This window comes from Acipenser ruthenus, chromosome 23 (genome assembly GCF_902713425.1).
Source record: "Acipenser ruthenus chromosome 23, fAciRut3.2 maternal haplotype, whole genome shotgun sequence".
In the NCBI taxonomy this organism is placed as follows: Eukaryota; Metazoa; Chordata; class Actinopteri; order Acipenseriformes; family Acipenseridae; genus Acipenser; species Acipenser ruthenus.
The window spans coordinates 29,100,793-29,124,787 of NC_081211.1; the positions used below are offsets into that span (position 1 = coordinate 29,100,793).

At 41.1% G+C, this 23,995-nt stretch overlaps 1 protein-coding gene across 2 annotated transcripts in view; it reads right to left on the reverse strand.

Annotated features, from left to right (window-relative positions):
* LOC117413069 (5-hydroxytryptamine receptor 4-like) overlaps positions 1 to 23,987 on the reverse strand; it is a 62,035-nt gene extending 38,048 nt beyond the window's left edge. For both annotated transcript variants that reach the window (XM_034021805.3, XM_058997182.1), the window contains exons 1-2: positions 23,512 to 23,987; positions 4,280 to 4,361 (exon numbers count right to left, since the gene is read on the reverse strand). In XM_034021805.3, the coding sequence (XP_033877696.3) occupies positions 4,280 to 4,305 (26 nt within the window). In that variant the 5' untranslated portion in view covers positions 4,306 to 4,361; positions 23,512 to 23,987. The remainder of the gene's footprint in view (positions 1 to 4,279; positions 4,362 to 23,511) is intronic.
* Positions 23,988 to 23,995: the final 8 nt, after the last annotated feature.

Genomic DNA, 23,995 nt, shown 5'->3' on the forward strand with positions numbered 1-23,995 from the left:
AACTGTAAAGGTTACTGGTACATGTCATGCATGAAATGAATGTGCACACACTAGGCTGTCTTAAATAAAAAGTTAAATCGTCTGAGACTGGTTAGTACAGAGAACAAAAACCACAGAAAAAGAGACTCTCTCTTAAAGTGCCTGAGTAAAAAGAGTTCAAGGGCCAGCTTGCCAGGAGGTTTTGTAACATTAGGCAGACCCTAAAGAGTTTTAAAGTGTGACCCTGGATTGATGGAGTGTTATTCACCCTAAGGAATGTTCTTACTGTGGCTTCATTAGCTCCAGAACCAAAGGCTTTAGGTCTCAGGTCTTTCTCTTATCGAGACTCCACATTACAGAATAGCAGAAGTCCATTTTACAAGGAAACTTGCAGACCAGCGTCTGCAGAAGGAGCACGGACTCCCATGAAAGATATTCAGCTCAGTTCAGTTGTGATATGAGGGTATTGTGTTAATAGGCGTACCCAAAACCAACCTCATAACAAGTCCCATTCTGCTGCTGAGCCCAATATAAAAAGGTGAGATGCATAGGAACAGGCTACTGTTTGTAAGCTGCTCACGCATCTAGCATTAGTGAACGGTTGACCAAAAACATCTGAGAGGAGAGAGCAGGTGTCTGGGAGCCTGGGGTTATTGCACAGGTTGTTAAAATGTAAATAAGAACACTGGCAGCCAGACTGGAGGGTCTTCTGAAGGTTAAATGATCCCTCAGAGGAACCAAGCTAACAAAGTCGCTCTTTTGCTTAGTGGTAAAAGCTCATACACACTCCATACAAATGATATGGGAAATCAATCATTCCCATGATGAAGGCACAAGCCAGAAAGTGTGTCTACTTGACCTTCATCACACTGTCATTTAATAAACAATGTCACCTCCCTGTAGATTTGAACGCTGTACTGTTGACGTGGCCCAATGTGTCAGAGTAAGATGTTCAAGCTGCAGTTTATGAGAGTGAAGTTCAAGACCTTCCAGCACCCGTTTTCTCCCTATACCAGGGTGCTGGCCGAGACGGTCCAGATTATTCATAGGAGCTGCTAAACTAGAGCAGGTTATTTCTCAACTGTAACACTGTACTTGAATGCTGATAGATAGAGTGCAGCAATGGCAGGCTGGGATCATAACAGATGGAGCATCTCTACACTGCGGGTTCAGTTTCTTCTTAAAACAATACAGCCGGAGCAGGTTGAGAGAATGAAAACCATTGGAGAGCCTTGTTGTGCTGCAACTCGATTCTCTATTGTCTTTCAGAGGGAAGCCCTGGCAAGGACCATAAATCCCTTTATGAAGGTGTAGGGTTAATACAGCGAACGTTATGTGCACTGTTCAGATCCTATTTCCATATTATTCTCCAGCATGAAGATCTGGCCTTTTTTACATTTAACACTTTACTATTGAATAGAAGTACTCAAAAGGAGTAGAGGAAAAAGAAATATTCACAGAATTCATGTAAAGTCTTTGATCTGCCAGAGAGGGTACTGTGGAGGAACAAAGCGGTGAATTAGCAGTGGCTGTGGTCGAACCGTTATTGCAGGGCTTGTTTAGCACGACGTGTTCTCTTGAGACAGTGCTTTCAAGTCTGCATGGAGAGCTCTGAAGCAGCATTAATGCTGTACCTCATATTCGTCTGCCAGGCGTTCTGTGTGCACATGTTCCAAAGCAAGGCAAAAACTAACATCTTTTGTCAGTACCTTCCTACAGTACATATTTTCTTAGATCTTTTCTTATGCCCTCTCTCCCATTTAAAAATGGGTGCAACCCACGTACCAAGCTGCTAAACCCTGGAGGCCTGGACTCAGCTTGCCCAGGCTCTGTCTAGTGGAGGATCAGAGGGAAGAGATTCCTGATTTTACCCATAGAAATAAAATCATTTATTCTGCACAGTAGAGTTAGTGAAAACCACACGCTGTGCTCTTCATGCGGCTGACACATCTGCTGATCACTAACTTATACAAAGGTAAGAACGCTTCATGATTCATCTATTTTTACTGGCATGATGGTCGTGTGGTGTTGAGTTGGGGGATACGTCTATTATATGATAATATATATGATCAGTGTCCCGCTGAACAGTTTGTTGGAAAGTATGATCAAGGCTTGCCATGAAGTTTTGTTGTTTGTCTATATTATCCCCCCCACTGGAAATTTGACAAATCGCACCCTGATCGGAATATTTAATAAATGAATCCAAATGCCTTCAAAATGCCCTCTTAGTTTTGTGCACATTGTTACCGGTTAGTAGCAAGCCAGTGGTGACCTCATCATCCATTAACCAGCACCTTTCTTTACTGTATACAAGGAGCCCCATGTACCACACTGCAGGTGCCAGTTTGAAGAGGTCATGTTCATTCACCGTGTTCCTATTTCCCCTGTCCTCTCCTCTTAAACTGGCTTACTAAAAAAAGAAACTGGACAGGAAGACCTTCCCTCTTTGTAACCCGGGATTTGTGTTGCTGCCGTAGCCAGTTCTGTTGGCTGCCGTGTCGACTGAAGCTGATCATCTGCCAGAGAACAAATCAATATGGAGCAGCAGCTGGGCCCCAGCGAAGGGAACAGGTGCTCTGCGGTTCATACAGTCCCAGCAGCACGTCTTCCAGCATCGAGGGGATGTCAAGGAGCAAAAGCAAACTGCGTTTAATCGGAATCAATACATTTTTATTATTACACTCCTTCCTTATCAACAAGCCCATTTAAAAAAAATGCCAATTTCATTTCAGTTTTTCATTCATTCAGCTCTAAGGGTATGAATTTTCCATCTGCGTACGTTCTAAGCTCCATTCTTTTGCATCATTTTTTGGTTATTATTTAAAAAATGATTTCCCCAGGAACTCCTTTGAACGGTCGTTGTACGTGAAGTGCATCATTATTTTGAAGTGCTGTGCCCTGTTCTTCAAATACATTTACGTCTGTCTCATTGATTTCTACTGAAAGCTCTTAGCTGTCTTGGTTTGCCTTACTCTGTGAGTTAACACTAGCTCATCGGATCCAGCAGGGGTGTAGTTTCAGGGGTGACAGTGGCATCACTGCACAGTGCGCATCACCTGGAATGTGGCTCTCAAAGCGTCTCTCCGACCAGGTAAATGACGTCGTTCTGTTGGTGAGCACACATGACAGATGCTGTCTAACGTATACACCTGAAAGCTCCCCTGTATTGTAATTGGTGTGGCTAGCGAGTCTCAGCAAATCAGAGGAATGAGCTGAAATATCATATTCCATCGCACAGGCAGTCAGTGGAGGCTTCGTTAAACTAAGATCAACTCAACTCCGATTCAGAGTGACGAAAGGACAGGCCTGCCGAGCTGTGGAGTTTGCCACTTTAATAAGAAAGGTGATGTGAGAATCAGGCAGGTTTCACAGTTTGATTACATGAGGAGGTGACCTCATTGGTGAGGAGGTGCTTTCTTTTTGAGGGTGTGAGGGAGGAAGTAGCTTGTCAAGTAACCACACTGATTGGGGTGTAAGCAGCCCGGTTAGCTGGGTTTCTGGATAACTCCCCCAGACCTTAAAAGTATGACAGAAAACAACCACATTCACGGCAGTCATGAATACCAATATAAACATCAGGCTGTTTTATCTGGATAGCCAGCTTCTGTGCCATTGGAGTCGTTTTGTTATTCACTTGTGAGAAGCACGGTGGCGATTGACGTCAATTGCTGCACAGCTGGTTGTGCTTTCTACTTTTCATTCTGTAAGATACAAATCGGAGCACAAGAGAGCAGGCGATCTGTCAGAAGAACTGGGTCTGTTTAAGATTGTCTCTTTAATCCACCTCGAGGGATGTTCCCTTTACTGACTGTGAAGAAAACAAGACCAGGGTCTGTGCTCCATTTCATTATCGAAAGCACATGGTGTCTGCCTTTTTATGGTAAGAAGGAAAGTTATTGCAGTGAATATTAAAAGCATGATGCAAAGAAAGGTTAGCGATATCTACGGTAAACATCCTGCACTATTTCAGAAAAAACAAAACTAACAAAAATAATCATTTGGACAGCAGGAGGGAGCTCATTCATATTGTCATCTGAAAGCTTACTAGAAATGCTCACAGAAATACCACACACTGTACACCTTACCATTTTAATTAGTACCTTCAGAAGCACTCTGTCCTTTAGATCTACAAACACAAGTGAATGCACAGCACCAGGTCCACTTCTACTCTGGTCTTTCTACTGGATAGTCCTTGAACTGGTGCATTCAATAATTGCTCACAGTTATCATGGTTCTTATTATTTGGTACTTATTAAATTAATTGATTGATTGAAAGTTTTTTCTTATTTTTCCTACTTACCTCTCATTGATATCAACTTCGTCCATCACAGGCAATCGGCCCTGGGATCTCAGAATCAGGCACCCACAGACACACAGACACCCTGCAAGCCAAAACCAATAAGATGTTAGGGATAAGAGACGAATTGATAGAAATCAGGGGTGTGCAGAGTAATCAGGTGATATAAGTATCCGTTACACTTGTAAATAGTTATTAATGGGCACTTGTTGCCCACGTGTAGGTCGTCTGCAAAAACCCTTGTAGAAATCAACAGACAAATGTACACAGAGAGTATAATTTGCTGCTCATCCGTTATGTCTTATCAATGTCTTCATTTTAGCTTTGTATGCATAATAATCTGTTTCACTAAGATACTTTACAAGAATGGGATTATCTTAATGATAAAATACTATTAGCAACAGTATCATGCATAAGTACCATTTACCTCTGATCATGCATTTATATGCTTTACATGGTGAGCATGATAACTGTCTTGAATTTTCTTCTCCAAACAGGTACCTGAAGAATCGTGCCCGAATTACAACTTTCATTGTAGTGATTCCCTTTAAAAGTTCAAGCTCCCAGCAAATGAAATGCTTTGTTCAGGAAGCAGACTGTTCCATTCAAGTGCACATCACATGCAAATGTAGTTGTAAAGCTCTGCATTCTCTCACACAATCACATTGAATGGAACTAGTCGTAGTGCTTAGACATTGGAACCAATAAATCAGGGAGATATTAAACATAAGCACGGGAATACTGAACCGTAAGACAATCACTCCCAGGATCTAAAACAAGCAAAGCCAGTTGTGAATAAAGTGAATGAAGTGGTGAGGTGTGTGTCGTCAGATTTTGAAGGTTTTGTTAATACATATTTCAATATTGCTGTTCTCTATACCTTCTGTTCTATTGCTACCTCCATCTGTTTCATACTTGGGCTCCAGATGCACAGTATATAGAAAGTTGTGCAATGACCCAAAAGCATGCAGTCACAGATGGGCAATAAATGCACAGGTGCTTTGGGGTCAACGCCACACCTGGATTTCATATTGATATGACAGAACCGGAGCTGGGAAATGTAATTGCATGATAGCGCTGACATGTCAATAGATTCCAGTGCATGTTAGAAAATGGAATTAGTGGTTTTGTATTTGTGCCAGCAAATGTTATTTTAGTTTAAATAATAATATGGCAGATATAGCAAGTTTATTACATTCTTTTTGCAGATACTACGCAGTGGCAATCATAAAACGAATAGTAAGTCCTAAATAGAACCAGATTTTTTTGTTTTTCTTTTCTTTTGGAGTCTGATTAATTGTTCATTAACCTGAATGGTTTGTTTTTTGACAAATCATGTGGGAAATTCCGCACATAGAACAATATTTTATTTTCAAGTCAGGGTCCAGAGGTAGGAGATTATTAAAATCTGTGCAGTTTAGGACAGTATGATTGAACACAATGTGACAGGTGCTTTTAATTAGCAGACCTTCAGGACTGCGAGCTAGTGTAAACAGGAGCTGATACGCATGCAGTTCCTTCCAGTCTTTCACCTCGGGGGAGCGTCTGTGTCTTCAAGCTACTGATAAAGGTTATTAGCTTTGAAAGCTTTTTACTCAGAGGCTTGAGCACAGGACCTATGAACACAAAGGGCTGTCAACTGCAATGCAAGATTAAGGCAGAACGAAACACTGTAACTGTTTCTGCACTGCGAAAACTCTGCGATCCTCGACTGCATGTTAAAGTGTTCATTTTGACTGATGTGCGAGTAACATAGTTCCTTGAGTAGAATAATATTTCACTGAATAAGGAGTCCAGACGCGTCGTTTTCCGAAGAGGTTTATTGAGATCACACACTCCTCCCATTCAATTACACAAGCCACAGATAGACAGGTAAAGCAAGCCGCTGTGTAGAACACAGTACATTTACAGAGTTCACTTTCTGGTGCTTTGTGGCATCTCTGAAATACTAATTCAGATTGCATATTTACTTTGTGTACGGTTCCGATATCACTGCATAAGCTAATTAAGAACAGCAGCGCTTTGCTAACTGAACCCCGCCTAGCAACTCCACGAAGAAGATCCAAAAGGGCATGTTATTCATTCTTTAGGAGTCCTAATGCACAGCAGCCAGATCCATTCGACAGGGGAAAAAAACAGTCCATTCAAAGTAAAGAGGTTAAAACAAAACATATTGACGAGGTGGAAGAAAAGACAGAACCGACCTTGATGAAGATGTTTTCCCTGAAAAACAAAACAGCAAACTCCACAGACTTCTTTGATAAATACTGCAAACTCCAAAAGAGGTTCTGTGTCAGAAAGTCATCTAGACAAAGGTATGCAGCAAGCAGCTTTTTGAGGCTGGCATGAGAAAGCTGTAAAACACATGATATTTTTTGTGTAGAAACCTGATGCTTCCCTAAGCAGAGCCCAGAAGAAAACGAGAACTCTTCCCGTAAAGCTGTCTATGAGAAAAACGATTTTGTAAAGAACGATCTGGTGTAAACCCCTCTACAGTGCTTTTTCAATTATACCACCTACTGAAGAAAAAACGTGTTGCAACAGAAACCTTTTACTTTAAAAAGTATAGTGTATTGCCTTACAGTAGAGCCTGCGTCTGTCTCCATCAGGAGCAATCACAGAAAAATAACCACACAATCTTCCAGTCTGGGGATCCATTGCTGTACCCCGGGGACCATGTCATTTCATTTCAGATTGCATGATCAGAAAACACTAAGACATTACTTTCCCTTTTTTTGTTACCTACTGTGCTCATATTTCAAAATGCAGGAGTAACAACTGTGTTTTTAGACCACAAGCAGGTACTACTAGCCACACAGAAACACAAGCAGCTGTTGGGACGCTGTTTCGGATTTAGCACTTCATTATTTCCATGCCTTATCTGGAGAAATCCAGATCCTACAACACAACAAGCTGCATTGTCCAGCAGCCGGGACCTTCTGTTAAATAAACTCATTTGTAAGTCTGTGATATTTACTTTTGTCCCTGTCATTTTGCAGATAATAACAGCCTGGTTAAAAAGCAATTTCATTGAGGGATGGTAATCACTCTGCATTGTCACAGATCAACACAGGAAAGAGAAATCGCTGTGATACAGAACAGAGGAAGTCATCAGAACAACACACTTTTCAATGGCGAGGGACCAGAAAAAGTCTTAAGGAATCAATCCTAAAATGGTTAACATTAATGTCTACGTATAACGAAGGATGATTTCATAGTCTAGGCCACCTTGTACCATTAAGGTATTTTAAGTAGGCAGAGAAGACTTAGAGAAGACAGGGTCACCTGCACATATTAACTTATGCTATATAAAATAAATGCTTGCAGTTGAGGACTGCTAATTATAGAGAGCTAAGAGGTAGTCTTGGAGGGTTAGGGTTCACAGTATATTTCACTCTGTTTGAAGCACGCCTACTGAAGGAACTGTATATTCTAGAAGGTTTTTTATTAGAATCTGTCAGGCAACTAACATTCTGAAACTGTGAATTCCGCTACACATCTGTTATTTTATTTTAACACGCCAACTAATGACATAACAATGAAATATGTGATTAGAGGCCATGCAGACATTTCATGTGATCCAGCCCTGAAACAAAGTGGCTTGCTAAAACTGACGTGAACAATCCTTTTAGAAATTTTAGACAATACAGGTTCTGTAGATTTTGCAACCTGGGCTGTTATGCGTAATAGCAAGATAGTATTCATGAATTCAAATATGAAGCAATAAACAAGACCCTTTGCTTTCTAGGAAAAGCTGCTACTTACAGACGCCAAGAAACCCTAAAGGCTTCCTGAACAGACTGAGAAGCAAGACAACAGCAAAGAGCCTTTAAGAAAGAGATCCTGAGTGTCAGCACTAAACAGCCGTCCTGATTTCACTCAAGTCATGTGACAAAACAACCTTTAAACTGATCGCCTCACCGCTATAAACATAGAGTAGATCTGGCAGCGTTGATAGCCCAATCAAAAAGCACAGCCTGGTTATAAAGCATTTTCAGACTAATACAGTAAATCACATGCATTGTCACAGATCAACACTGGAAAGCTGAAAGGTCACACTGTCATGTGACTTGCGCAAAGCACACTCAAAGCCAGGTGGAGGCAGATTTAGAGAACAGTAATAGCTCGTATCGGAGCGACAAAACCCATACTGGAAATAAATACAGCCAGGGAAATACAAACTGGGATATTAAAATGACATTGGAAATGGCTCACTTGTTTACCGATAATATAGTTCACCAAAATGCTAATACCACATTTATATGGATAAGCAGCTGCTGTGAGTTTATTTAGACGGTCATTTTGGGAGTTTAAAGATAACATAAGAGACTTCGCAATATGAAAATAAATACATTGTCTTTAAACCCGGTCCCTGAGTTTGCAGTCTGTAGCGTACACCTGCATTCTATGAGTGTGCCCTCACTCATGCCAACAAAAGGAAAGCATCTTCTTTTGAAAGCGTCTCCCTGCTCATGTAAAACACTCTTCAACAATGAAACCCTGGATAATAATATCATGATGTATTCCGTTTCCATTTAGATGCTAATCTGGGTTTAACGATGGCTGGTAGTTTTCAATTGCTTGCACAGCCGTGCTGTGCTCTTCTTTGCTGCACAGACTGGTGCACGGAACATGGGCTCCAGTGTATCGGTAGAGGTTCATATCAGGATCCACGGAGAGGAGCTGGGGCTGAGCAAGGAAACAGCCCCTTCCCAGAGGACTGAGTCAGCAAGTTCAATATAGAACACTGAGTATCTGGAATCGGTCCTAAGCAAAGCTTACTCTGCCTGTTCATTTAAAACTGTTAAAATTGACAGATGTTGTACTAATGTTCCTCATTGCTGCAGCTGTTTTTATAAGGAGGTGATAGAGTGCAGAGTAGCACAGTGCTATTAGAAGCTACAAAAGTAGCAACTGGGCTGGATGGACATAAAAATACATTTGAATTAGAAAGAAGCAAGCTAAAGGAAAATAATAATGATGGGAAAACCTCTCAACGGCATGTGATTGGGTCTTATAATGATAATTGCTGCAGATGCTGAGCAGCCCATGTATTTAATCCTCAGAGTGGATGTTCAACGGTACAGTACGGCAGGAGTTCACATTTTTAGAGGGTCTTCATTGAAAAGCCACTCCACTCAAAAGCCAGAGAAAACATCATTTACACATTTGAAAAAATGGCAGCAAATATTTCTCATAGCAAAAAAAAACCTTTAACTTGGGATTGTAACTTCACATGTGAAAGAACAGCTGCAGCAGTGGTTTGTGTAGACAGTAAGGCCAATGTAAGCTTTAGTGCTGGATTATAAGACTGCCCGCATCATCGCCTCTCTAAACTAATGCAAATAATCCCCTTGTTCTGCAATGAAGATGAACTCGCCAGTCCAGCCTTCATTGCAAAAATGCCTTATTGCCATGTTTGAAAAGCCACTCACACAACTGAGGGGCAAAAACCAGGAAAAACACATTTTACAAAAGTGATCACCTTACAAATCTGTGTCTCTACAAACAAAAAACTCATTCCAGCTTGCATGTGTCTATGGAAATAAGCTTTCAAATGACATGCAGGAAGTGCAGAAACCCTGACACTTATTACACTGTGTGTATATATATATATATATATATATATATATATATATATATATATATATATATAGAGAGAGAGAGAGAGAGAGAGAGAGAGAGAGAGAGAGAGAGAGAGAGAGAGAGAGAGAGAGAGAGAGATATACAGCATAGTGAAAGCATGGTGAAAAACAAAACAATAACTAGGATAGACCCTTTTAATGTACTCCGAGCAGCAAGCTTCATGAAGACGTGCCCCCTTTCTCAGTCGTTCACTTACACAGTCAAAAGCAATCTTGTTCACTCAAATTCAGCATCTCAGGTTGATTATTACACTGTCCCACTGAAGGCTAGTGTGCATTCTAATGCGTCCAGAGTAACTAGTAAGCCCCAGCTCTCAAGCATGATGTTAGGAGACCTCGCTGCTCTCATTACCTGCTTTACACTTCCATATACAAATCCGCCCCTTTAATCTTGATCCAAGCAGCGCTGCGTATGACATAGGTAATATATAACTGTTCACCCTGCTGGTTTCTTAATTGCCTTTTATGCTTCAGCTGAGGTTATGCAGAACACTTTTTATACTTTGAGAACAACGAGCCAGGAGTAGGCTCAGAAGACACAGTGGGGCCTAATTTCATTATCCAATAATTCAACTCATCATTAACTTCCAGCTAAAAAGATAATTTAATTGGTCCCCCCCCCCTTTATAACGCTGTATCGGGGAGCCAAAGTAAGATTAAATCTCATGTTGCTTTTTGCTTCATGAACCCACTGTAAGAGAGTGTGCTGTGTGAGTAACAGGAATACAGAATACAGCCAGTGTTATGATCAGCTGAACACTGATCTGTGCAAGTGCCCTCTGAGGGTTCAAACATATCACAGGGGCACCTGGGTAAAGATATTTAGAGCAGCAGGCACGTTATTGAATCTGCTTTTTTAGCTGCTGTAAATGCATGTTAACGTATGGGATAGAGAGTGCTTTCCCTAAATTGACTTGAGTAAGCCAGTGACGGGTTTCTTTTTCTCTCTGGTTTAAAGACACAGTGCTAGCGTTTATATTTTCTCTCCTGTACTTCACTGACAAAGGAAATGAAGGTTGTAAAAAAGAAAAATGCAGCTGCCAGAGAAATATTATTTAGTCTACCGAAGGCTGTTCCACCACTATTTAATGAATTCTGTTATCTGTACAGTTTCAGCTATATTTAATAGCTTATTTATTAATTAATCAGCTATTATTTCAACATCCTGGGGTGCACACTACCCTCAAACCACATAGGATGGGGGTGGTGTTGTGTGATGACCATGTATGTTTAACTGATCTTGTTTATCATTTCTGTAAATGAAACATGTTTGTAAAAGAGGCTGAAAGTGTATTCATTTAAGTTTTTAAGTTCCCTTCATTTTCCATACTTTAATCCAAACAGATACTCTTAGAGATTTGATCCTACGGTATAAACCATGAATCGTTATAGAACCACGTTCCCCCTGAACTTTCTTTCTCGATCATGTGACTGATAAATGATTTACAAATAAAACTGTGTGACCAGTCAGGCTGCAGCCTACGCCAGCGTCTGTGAGAGTCAGAGCGGCCCAGGCACAGGCTGGCGTTCTCGTGCAACACTCAGTTTAAAAACTAACAAACACGATGTTCAACAGAGTATTAAAAAAATGTGAATTTATTGCAGCTTCCAGTTGGTAAACATATAAAACCTTCAAAATATTTTATTCTCCAAGTAACACAAACACACTCTGAGGAGCCTCCCAGGTCGAATCCAGGGCTAGATAATAAATGAAGGGTTCTCGCTGTGCCGCCAAGCCCTCGAGAATGTCGTCTCATACCCAGGTGATAAAGTCCTCAGCAGCCCGCGCCAGCCCAATCGCTGCAGGTTCTCTCGCTCTGCCTGTGTTAGAGTAAATAGTTTGCAGTTTGCTGTCTGGTTTTCATAGACTCCTCTCCCTGTGAGTGTTATATCTGGATCCTTCCGTTGCAGGAGGTTGGCGGGGAATCATAACTCACCCCCCCACCCCATGTCTTATACAAACTATTCCTCTCCACAGGAAAGCATTTGAAATGGTTTCAGTCATGCAGACCAGATCACAAGTTTAACCCCATGGAGGTCTGGCTTTCTGTCTTCCCCAAGGTCATCCCGAGCGAGTCATGCTCGGCTGTTCAAAGAGGAGCCCCACTGTAATCAAAGGGGCCCCCCTTTTTCAATCACGACGGACCCCAGTTTGTGCTCCTGTTCATGCGTTTCACACCATGCCTTTCGAAATGAGATGATCCCGCTCTACGTTTTCGTTCTTTCTGTATTTCTTATTAAATAAATAAAGCACACAGTCCATCTGGACACTTAGTCACTGATCTGAGTTTGAACTGTATTGTTTAGATGGGCTGTGGTTTTCCAGGAAAAGCAGGTATCTCCAGTCCTGCACTAATAACCACTCTCCCCCTCGCCTCCCTGCCTGAATCTCTCCATCATTCTTCCAGCAATCCAAACTGGGTGAAAACAAACATAAAGAATCCCAAGAGACAGGAAAGAATCTTAACAGGGTTCTAGAACACACAGCTTCCAAGTCCCTCAGCTGTCACAAAAGGAGTATTATTATTATGTATTTTATTATTTAAAATCTTCCATCACCAAGTCTTTTCAAATATAAAGGCCATCTCATTTATTAAGATGACACTGGGGACAGCAGGCATTAACACAAATAAATTAATGGAACTGCCGTTTAGAAACATTGCAATTTCTAAACAATCCTCAGTTTTAACTACTGGACTACAGCACTAATAAATCACACAGCAAAAACATGAACTAATCAAAAACATGTGACGAGTCTCAAGAGCAGCTCTTATGAACTTTATAAGGGTGAGTTAACTGTAAGTCAGCCAGTTCTGACTTCCCAGCCAGCGAAGAATCTGGACATACTGTAAAGTCTATAATACTTTAAAACTGGGGAGGGGGAGGCAGGTAGATTTGTATTAGCCTGACTAAACTTCAGCAAAGAAGCCCAGTGGAACTGTGTCAGGTTTACTCATTATAGATCTGCACTCTGCACGTCATCCTCACTTCCCAGAGACCAGGGAGGAAGAACACCGTTTGGAAGCTGCCTCATTAGACAGCGTGATTTATGATTATTTTTTTTTTTTTATTGGGTCCATTTTGCGTCAGCTGGCTTCCGTAAAAAGCATGGGAGCTGTAAAAAATGTAATTGATTAGGGAATAAACTGTCTAACTATGAACAAATAACGACGCCCCTACCACCACGACTTCCAGCAGGAATCGCTTAAAAAGTTTAACAGTTTGTTTGTTTTAAACGTCACAGGCTGATGGCAAGCCTCTGCTGTACATCAGGCAAGCTGAAGAGGTCCTAGACAGCGGTGCTTATACCCTGCACACTTGGGCAATCCAGCACTAATAGAAAACTATTCCTTATTTGGGCACTGCTGCAAGGTTTTTGAGCAACACAGTGTTAAAGCAGTGCAGAGGGAGGAGTGGATCCTGCCTCCTGGCCTCTGTGCATCAGGTACTTCCATCATGCTGTCCCACACTCCTGCTGCAGAGCCAGCCCCTGCTGCTGTGGATCACAGCCACAGCCATTCTGTACTGTGTGTTGGGACTTAATTGGTCCCAGGAGAGCACTGCTGTGAGGAATTCACTGCATTTGCAGGGTACTTACACAAGAGAAATGCTGCTTCCAGCCCTGTGCACAGCAATCAAGATGGGTGGAGAAAGCAATGCGGGCAATATCCCAGCTGAGAGAAACGAGAATACACTGAAAAAAATATCACATGAAAGCAACATCTGACAAGAAGACGTGTATTTTTGAGTGAGATCAGAAATGAATCTACATGGTAATGCTGATCAATTTTTCTAAAAAGTTTTTTTACAGAAGAAATGAATATTATTTAAATAAAAAATGTGCTTGTTTAATATGTTTACTAAGCCATCAGTTGAGGCCACCGCTTAAAATGATTTTTGATGCACAAAATCCCTTGAGCTGGATTAAAGCCCTGACTTCCAGAGGTGAAAGGTCACTGCGTAACCTCATGTCTACAGCACTAACCATGGCGTTTTACTGTATCTGTCCTGAGTCTTAATCTGAATGGGCCAATGAAAAAGCAGCAGGCAGAAATCTGAACCCGTGCCTCCTGTGTAAAACATGTTAAATTCAGATTATTCCACTACTACTCCATATGACTTTTACCAGACAGATTTATGGGGCTTTACTGCTTCCAATGACATGTTAACTGAAAAATGAATAGATCAGAGCGGCAGGAACTCCCATTATTTCCATACAAGAACAGAAGAGCATAAGGGCCCATTTCAGCTCGCTCAGTTTGGAGCTGGAATTGGGTTTGTGGTTTCAATGGGATTCAGGCGCACATGGGTTCAGAAGCACTGAGTCCTCCGAACCCCACTGAGTTTGCCATGTAAACTCATTTTGAAGCAAAACAATCAATTGCAAAAAGATTGATTCGTTTTGCAAGCAAACCTGGTGTAAGTTCAACAATGGATACACTGAGTTAGAATCCCAGGAACAAAACAACATGGAGTACCTGCTTACTGGTCATTCCTTTTGAGTGAAAAGGTATGGTAGTGTTGAACCATGAACCATTTGCATAGACACAGACCAAAGAAAGAGCAATGATGATCACAGATAACCATGGAGACCTCTTATATTTATCAGTGAAAATGTCTAATCTACTAGCATAACACGGTTCAAATCTCAAATCTTTAATGCAGCTATTTTCAATGACTTTCAATTACTGTGAAATGCCATGTGGAGTGGTTCTGGGACACAAGGACAGCATATGCATAACAGATAACGTGTGGCGCAATTGCATGCAAAGAACAGTTCTCTACTTAAGGAGACATATGCGATGCACTTCACAGAGACGGGTGGAGATAGAGATGGAGTGTCGTGAATGAAGATTAAAACTCTCCTGCTTGTTTACTGAGGGAGAGAACACTCCATCTTCCATTCATGCAGTTCCGCTGCTGCGTTCTGCTGATGCTGTCGCAAAGAAGAATGATTTACTCCCTGTGGTCTTTCGAAGAGCTTCTATGGGTATTCTAAACAAACACACAAAAAACCCCTTTCCTGCTCTATGGTACAGAAACCTCAACAAGTATAAAGAATGCTCTATGAGTTTGCCAGTACTTCTCAGAGGGGTGCAGAGGTCAGCAAATTGAATATAGAGAAATCACTGAGGATCTTTCAAGAGACGTCACTGATGGCGATCCGAAAGTCATTTTAAAGTCAGAAAATTCCAGGTATCTTGTGTCCGATTTTTATTTAGACAGAAACACATTTTGGGAGGCTGTAGATTTTCTACAGGATATTAAAAGTGCTGGAGTCGTTGGTCTCCACATCAGCACCCCAGTGGGTGTGTGATGCAACATCTAAAGTATTTTGGAGTATGGTGCTAGCTGACCCTGTGAGAAGTTCCTGCATCGGTCATAATACAGACAGGCTACCTTTTAGTTCAGGCTTATACAATTATCTGCTGTAGATTCTGAAAACAGAATGCTACAAAATAAATGGAAAATAGGAACAAGATTCTGTTACATATTTCCTATTCAAATACAAATGTACCTTTACCATTAGTTATGACAGCTACAGGTTATACATAGATAATAATTTGAATATGTTCTGTCCTCAACTATATGATCTACTATTTCATGCGATTCTTCAAAAACACTAGCCCGAATGGGCATCCTTCAATATAAAATGACCTTGACAGTACTCTCTGTGCGAGATGTATGACACTGCAAGAGGAATTCTCCGCAATGTCAATTTACCTTGTGATTTTAACACAGCAGTCTCAATATTCTGAAACTATGGAGCCACAAAACCCTAAATACTGCACATGTAGCAAGTACATCACAAGAGCCTTTTGTCAGTGCTGGATTCCATCTCTGATACAGTCCAGATACTTGGCCCTGCGTGTGAGGCGGAACAGTTTCCCTGGATGTTGATGAAGTGACACCTGACATGTGACAAACACTGGTCAAGTCTGGCTGCATTCTGTCCCCACAGCAATGTTTTTGTACAGCCTTGTCAAAGGCCTGCACTCCAGTAGGATACCCTGTCCCTTAGCACCCCTCAGCTGTATTTGATTCCATTGTGTTGCCATTGGTGGTAATGCTGTTTTTGGCTTGGTTCTGCAAGGGCATCGTTCACATCTAGGAGTGCAGCTACCATTCCGTTCAATGTGAAGAGCTGCAGGGCTGGAGGCAGGATCATTTCATGGCTCGGCTGCTATAAGAGACACTTAAAGAGCTGAAAGCTGCCTGGCATTCCTGCTTCTGTTTGGTTTGCCAAGGTGAAAGTGAGAGACTGGCTGCAGATTGAAGGTACTGTATTGCCAAGCAAGGGATCAGTATTAACAATTTCATCTAGAGCTACTTCATTTTAATTAAGCTTTTCACTTAACCCCTGAATAATAACACACACTAACCTTCCATTAACAAAATAAAGAATGCATTTGACCTTGCAAAATTAAAGTCAAATTTGCCTCTGCCACAGCATACCAACCGCATACATTTAAAATTATATATCCATTTTGAATTCATTGCATTTCCGTAATATAAAGAGGAGAGTGCCTGAAGTGTTTTTTTTGACAGCTGCTTCAGTCGAATATTTTCACAGGAGCAAAATGAGTAGAGTGGCTAATAAACTCCTTCAAACCAACACCACTCACAGAGGAGGCTGGGAGCTAATCATGCAGAAAGCAGGGTGGAAACAGGGAACACATAAAGTAGAGGTCTTCACTGAGACCTGACCCATACCCGCCTCAGGAGTGGTTCTGAACTCCAATCCCGCTGTGTGCCTGGGTCTCTGTCTGCGGCCTCTACATAGTGTTTCTATGACCATGTATAGGTGGGATTGCACTCATTATGGGGAAAGCCTGAAAAGCATTGTGGAGGTGGAATTTATATCTTACATTTAATGGTTAATCAGCAGGAAGCATTTGCGTTCATAATCTGCTTAGTTACAGTAATTTTGTATCTAAATAACTATGACCCATGATGTTTGTGTATAAATATATTTGTTTTATTAATGAAGTATTTGCTTATAAGTTTTCATTTTATTATTGCTTCGGCTCAGGACTCAGGGCGCAGTTCCGCTTAAATGTGTCTGTAAGATGTGTTTTTACTTCTGCAAAAGGTTAGACAACAGAGACTAGGTAGGGAACAAGGCTAAACCACATATGTACGTGCTTACTTGCACATAATACTAAACTGTTCAGAATGAAAGACAACCCCTTACATGGAAACCTCTTGAACCATCTATGTGATGTAAAGTGACTGTATAACTGTTGAATTAATCGAGACAGACTTGTGTTTTCTGAACGCATGTACTGTCTTCCTTTGCGCATCGAATTAAAGATCTTTGAAAACATCTGCTCCCTGCTTCCTGTGTCGAGTCACTCTGAATACCCACTACACCATAAGAACCATTATTCTTCAGGCTCGGGTTGGATCCGGGGCTACTATAATAAGCTTTACTTCGGTTCGGGTTCGGGTCGGGTCGGGTAAAAATGATGACGGTTCCGCGTTGGATCCGGGTCTATTATTACGAGTTTTACTTCGGTTCGGTCGGGTCGATGACGGCACCGGGTTGGGTCGGGTTTGTTATTTTGGACCTGTGAAGACCTCTACTATAAAGATGGTCAAGGCTTTTAAATTCACTGATCAGCTTCATTTCATTAATAACACTCCTTATTTGATTATCTTTTGGATCTTCACTTGTTTTTTCATGAAAGTATGGTAAATTAAACTCTAGATACATTGCTTGGTATCCTTGCTATATAAAAATAGGACTCTGATTAATTCAACAGGTCCCTCCCTGTCCTGTGGATGTCACTGGTCTTGCTCCATGCATGTGCTCAGAAAGATGACACTAACACACGCTCGCTGCGAGGTTGGTGGAGACTCCCTTCTCTTCACAGGTCTGCAGTCATCGAGGAAAGGCTTTTTTCAAAGCCTGCTTGTCGTGATCACTGTGTCTGTCCAACATGCAGTACCTTAAAACCTTCAGTTTCCCACGGTAGGCTTAAAGTGTAGTTTACTAATCAGTGCTAAGCCCTGGAAACACAACATTTCTGAACAAAGCTTTGTAAAGGATGACACCCCGTTAGACAAACATTTTGAGGGATTGCAGGCTCCTGCTTTAACACAGCCAGTGCTAAGCAGCTTGTGTGCAACACTCAACACATGATACTTTGGAATTTGGAACTCCTTTAAGAAGAAAAAGCTAACGCAGTGTTTCAACAGAATAGGTGTTATTGCCACAGCTAAAAATTGCTGCAGTTCATTTCAATTAGTCATTACGCTGCGCTAATTACAGTTTGCATTTTAACATGGCACCTTGGATACTGCAGCACAGCAAGTTTGAATATAGGCTGAATATAATCTACATTAAATACTATTACTCTTCTTATTATTTATTTTAATGGTTAAACTTTATTGTTTTGCTGGGTTCATGTGATTGTTTGTATTTTTTCTTTCAAATCTTATCTTGAAGAAATTCTAAATGGTTTTCATGCACTGCAGCTATTTTTGGGATTTCTCTCTTACTTTAAGAATAAGACATTTTCGAAACAGAAAAAGCAATAAAAGCTTTCTTCTAAACAGGATTATCTTCACTTTCTCTCTATAATGTCTCGAGTTCTCACTAACAAGATAATACCCATGTCTTCTCTTGCCTTCTCTAGTAACTCATTCCATATGTTTTCTACAGTGCTGTTTGAACAGCGCTATCGAAATCTTTTCTTCCCCAGTTGCTCATTTTGAAGTATACTCGTGTGTTTTGGAACTTTTAACCAGTGTGAAATGAGAAATCCAGTTGAGCTACATAAAAGCTGCTGGGTAAAAACAGGACTGCTTGAGAAGGCAGCAGCCCCAGCAGCAGAACAGGCACAGAACAGGTTCCCATTGATCTGTTCTAAACGTCTCTGATCCGCTCAGCCAATCATTTTCCAAGTACAGCAGTCATTATTCTACAGCAGAAGCCCTCTGAAAGCTAAAAGCACTGGCTTCAAGCAACAACAGCAATTTCAAGTAGACCAAGTGATCCAGTCCAAAATATAGACACAATGCACCTTGTTACCAGATACTCCAGTCTTGAAAATGAACTATCCACTGCCCGATTCTGATTCTGCAAAACAGGCACAAAAACAAGGAGGGCAAGGCAACTGCATGGTCTTATTAAGCAATCCATGCTTTGCAAAAGTATTTCAGATTAATATACAAACATAAATAAATAAATAACACAAGCGACACTCACAATTAATAATTACCAGGCAGGATAAAAATAAACTATTCAACTATTATTGTAATTGAGAACATAGCCACCAGAAATGAACACAGCAGAGCTATATTCCATTCATCATTTCTGAGTACTACAGTAACTCCTGTTTTCATTCCAGAAAGCGTGCTAATAAAAAGAAATCTGAAAGAAAGCAGGGAGCCCAGTTGGAAAGGCAGTTTGGAAGGCTAGTGGATTGTGGTCCTATAAATCTCTCCAATAGGGGCAGTGAGATGATGAGAAGACCAGGCAGAGGTTTGAAAGGCTTCTAAACGCTCTCTGTCTCCTGGAAAGCTGGTCCTAAGAGAGTTCATTCTTAGTGCACACCAGTGCTGTGATTAGGTAAGTCATGTTTATTAAACTGCAGGTGCAGTTGGCTTTAGTAGTACTGTGTATACAAGATGCATGGCCAACCCAGTCTTCTGTTAGAGTAAAGCTATCAAGGGAGGAAATCATAAATTACACAAACAAAAGGTGAAGTCAGAACTACAAACAAGAGCCTTATCTGAGATAATAACGCTGGGCAGCTAGCACTGCAACTGTATCCAGGAGGAGAAGAAATAAATGTGTGAAATAAATGAAAGTGTTAAATAACCATTGGTGCCAAGATTGTCTAAACAAATACTGTGTTTACAACAGCATTTAAATAAATACACAGCCTCCCACAAACAAAAACAACAACACAACCATGAAATCCAAACTGCAACAGAACCTGCAAAACTGTGTATCTGAAGCATCTGCATGTTGAAAATGTAAATAACAATGAAAGAATGAAGAGATTCTCAGCACGAGACAGGAGTGCAGCAGTGATAGTCAGTGCAGCAGTGATAATGAGTGCAGCAGTGATAATGAGTGCAGCAGTGATAGTCAGTGCAGCAGTGATAATGAGTGCAGCAGTGATAATGAGTGCAGCAGTGATAATGAGTGCAGCAGTGATAATGAGTGCAGCAGTGATAGTGAGTGCAGCAGTGATAGTGAGTGCAGCAGTGATAATGAGTGCAGCAGTGATAGTGAGTGCAGCAGTGATAGTCAGTGCAGCAGTGATAGTCAGTGCAGCAGTGATAATGAGTGCAGCAGTGATAGTCAGTGCAGCAGTGATAATGAGTGCAGCAGTGATAATGAGTGCAGCAGTGATAATGAGTGCAGCAGTGATAGTCAGTGCAGCAGTGATAGTCAGTGCAGCAGTGATAATGAGTGCAGCAGTGATAGTCAGTGCAGCAGTGATAATGAGTGCAGCAGTGATAGTCAGTGCAGCAGTGATAATGAGTGCAGCAGTGATAATGAGTGCAGCAGTGATAGTCAGTGCAGCAGTGATAATGAGTGCAGCAGTGATAGTCAGTGCAGCAGTGATAATGAGTGCAGCAGTGATAATGAGTGCAGCAGTGATAGTCAGTGCAGCAGTGATAATGAGTGCATTAGTGATAGTCAGTGCAGCAGTGATAATGAGTGCAGCACTCCTTCAAGCCTGTGCTCAGCAATGAATACCAAGGATAAACACATGAGATGTGAAAGAGAAAATTATTTCCATTTCGCTCTGAAACTCTCAGTTTTCAAACCCAGCAGCGTGCAACAAAAGAAGCAATTACTTTCTGAACTGAAACCTGGTTGGCTAATTTAAGCTGTAATTACTGAGACTCATTCAGAAGAACTGCATGATATTGTCTATGGTCTGTATTTCATACCAGAACATAGGAAATGCAAGTGAAAGAGGTCCCATAAGAATAATGAAGACATGATTTATCTGCATGGACATTTTCACCACATCATGCATTTAGTTATGCATTGGGCAATCTGCCTGCATGTTGCCTACCGGGGAAATGATCTGCCACTTTACACTTTAATTCAAAGCATTTTCTGTATCTACTAATAACACATGTGCATTCCTTGCTGGTGCCAGCTATGTGAAAACCCTAACCGTAACCCTTTTCTATATAACACATGTGGATTCCTTGCTGGTTGCAGTTATGTGAAAACATATATTTTTCACATTACTTAAACACCTTCAGTCATTAACCAGAGAAAGGCCAGTATCTCTTGTGTGCAGCTCAGTCAGTGCCTGTAGGAGACCCTCACATGCAGGTTCCAGTTGCACAGTATCTCTTGTGTGCAGCTCAGTCAGTGTCTGTAGGAGACCCTCACATCCAGGTAGGAGTTGCACAGCATCTCTTGTGTGCAGCTCAGTCGGTGTCTGTAGGAGACCCTCACATCCAGGTAGGAGTTGCACAGTATCTCTTGTGTGCAGCTCAGTCGGTGTCTGTAGGAGACCCTCACATCCAGGTAGGAGTTGCACAGTATCTCTTGTGTGCAGCTCAGTCAGTGCCTGGAAGAGACCCTCACAATTCATTGAGCTTCAGTGTTGCTGACAGGCTGGAAACATGAGAGGGCACGAGCCTTCCTAACTGGTGAGATCTGACAGGATTGTAATCAATGATAGTGTAGCTGCAGGCAGTTAGTTTGTATTCCAGATGAAATTCCAATGACATTTACCTCCTACACGGACAGCTTGAAAGTATCTCTGTTTACTTTCTTCACTGGCTGGAGGAGGGAAGGGTATTATTCAATAGACAGTAGAGGCGCTGAGCCATACTGTGATGTCCTTGATATATTAGAAAGAGCTCCCAGTATTCTCCGCTCTTGTGTATTAGGTAGGGGAATTATTGAGAGCCTCCAGCTTGTTAAGGGATTAAAGCGAATGTGAAACGAGGTTTCTTTATTAGTTCTCCAAATAAAGATTCTAACCCATGACAGCAAGAACCATGAGACCTTGTAAGAAAGCAGTTCTGTTACTACGTTTATCAAAGAAGTGTGGTGCAAATAAATGGACAGCTTAAAAACACTGACAACATTACTGAAGAAACCTCTGTATGTGAAGTATGTGGACTATACCAAAGGGAACCCTGGAGTTTACACATGTGTAAACCACTTATTAACTAAAACAAAAGAGCGGTAAATCGAGCCCTGACCTGGGGGTTGCTACTTCTGTTTTATACAGAAACAAACTGAGGGAGTTGTTATAGTTCGTTACCAAGGTATGACGGCAGCTGAACCCAATCGACTGAACCCAATGCAGTTCCCGTGGCACGGACTGCTCCACCGGGAATCAGCTGAACATTACTTTGCTGTTAAATAATAATAATAATAATAATAATAATAATAATAATAATAATAATAATAATAATAATAATAATAATAATGTATCACTTTGCTAGCGGAGAGAATGCATATGTCATCGTGCTTACGTTTTATTTCACCCAGAATACCCGTTGTAAAAGCATAACCCCAGTTCTTCCCAAGCGAGGCAGTCCAATACTAGTTGCTTTTATTATTCATGCCTTCGCTACAAATGCAATAATTCTAACATTGTTGACGGGTCAAGTGTACCTCAGAGTCACTTCGATGGGCATCCATCCGCCAGTCCACAGCGCTGCAGCATATCCCGAGCGCAGCGGGCTTGGAAAAGCGTATTTGTACGCAGCTGGGTAGATACTCTGCCACTAACCACGCAGAGTTCATAACCCTTTTAAGAAGGTATTTATTTACGAGTGCTGTGCAGTCACTACACCGATACTGAGCAAGTTTGCAAAAGCAAGAGATTGCTTTTCAGAATGTTGTTTTAAAACATTTTGTACTTTTGTGAAACACAATGTGTTGAGTATTCCAGCTTTTTAAATAAAATGTCATCGTACTGGTACTCGTAATATTAGTATTGATACTAGATGTACAGTAGTGGGACAACAACAACAGCAGCAGCAACAATACTAAAACTACTACTACTACTACTACTAATACTACTACTACTACTACTACTACTACTACTACTACTAATAATAATAATAATAATAATAATAATAATAATAATAATAATAATAATAATAATAATAATAATAACGTTTTAAAGAAAGGTTTACACACATGTTTGATTTATTTGCTGTTGTATAGCCTGTCGCAAAACAAGCAGGACACTATTTTTGTTTTTGCTTCCTATAATTTATCTTCATTTAAAAATTAATTTGTAAAACATTTCGCATTTATTGTAATATATTTTGTAAGTGGAACTTTAAAAAGTCCTGACCAGTAATATATATATTTTTTTGGTAGGTAAAATCTGGACTATGAACAGGATTGGTGGGTTAATTTTATACAAATACTGTATATAGCTCATTCAAAATAGGCTTTGCTGTGAAAATAAATCTTATTCTGTAGTTCTAAAAGCATAGCAACATGTTTGCCCATCCCATAATTAAAACAAGAAGGAGAACAACACAAGGTACTGACAGGTGAGAATACGTTACTGCTGTTACTGCTAATACTAGCAAACCACAGGCAGATTCAGGAGAGAAAGAAATACTTCTTACCATCGCAATGTGAAGACCCCAGATCCCAATACCATGTTATTGTCCTCAAGTCCTTACAAAAAAAAAAATCACATCTTTTTTTCTTCTTTTCTTTAAAAAAATGAGAAAAAAAATCAAAATAAAGGAAAGAAAAGTGACTTCAGATCAAGGATCCCTCAGGAAGCTTACAAAGTATCCCATTGTCCTGTATTAGATAGAGCAGCAGGTAGGAAAGGGACGCTTTCTCAGGAGTGCCACACGCAGCTGGAGAGGTACACTGTTACCTCTCAGTGCGCACACATGCCATAGCACAGCTTCTGTATGCACTGGGCAGGGGTCTGTGTGTGCTTGGAGTCAGGAGTACGCGGGCGGACAGCTTCGGAGAGGAGCTTCGGGAGCGCCGCCTTCCCAATCACAGCGCCTCCTTATCCAATGACTACAGCCTGACTCTGAACCCTGGAGCACCGCCTGCGAAAGAGCAGCTCCCCCGCCGTGCCCATTCACT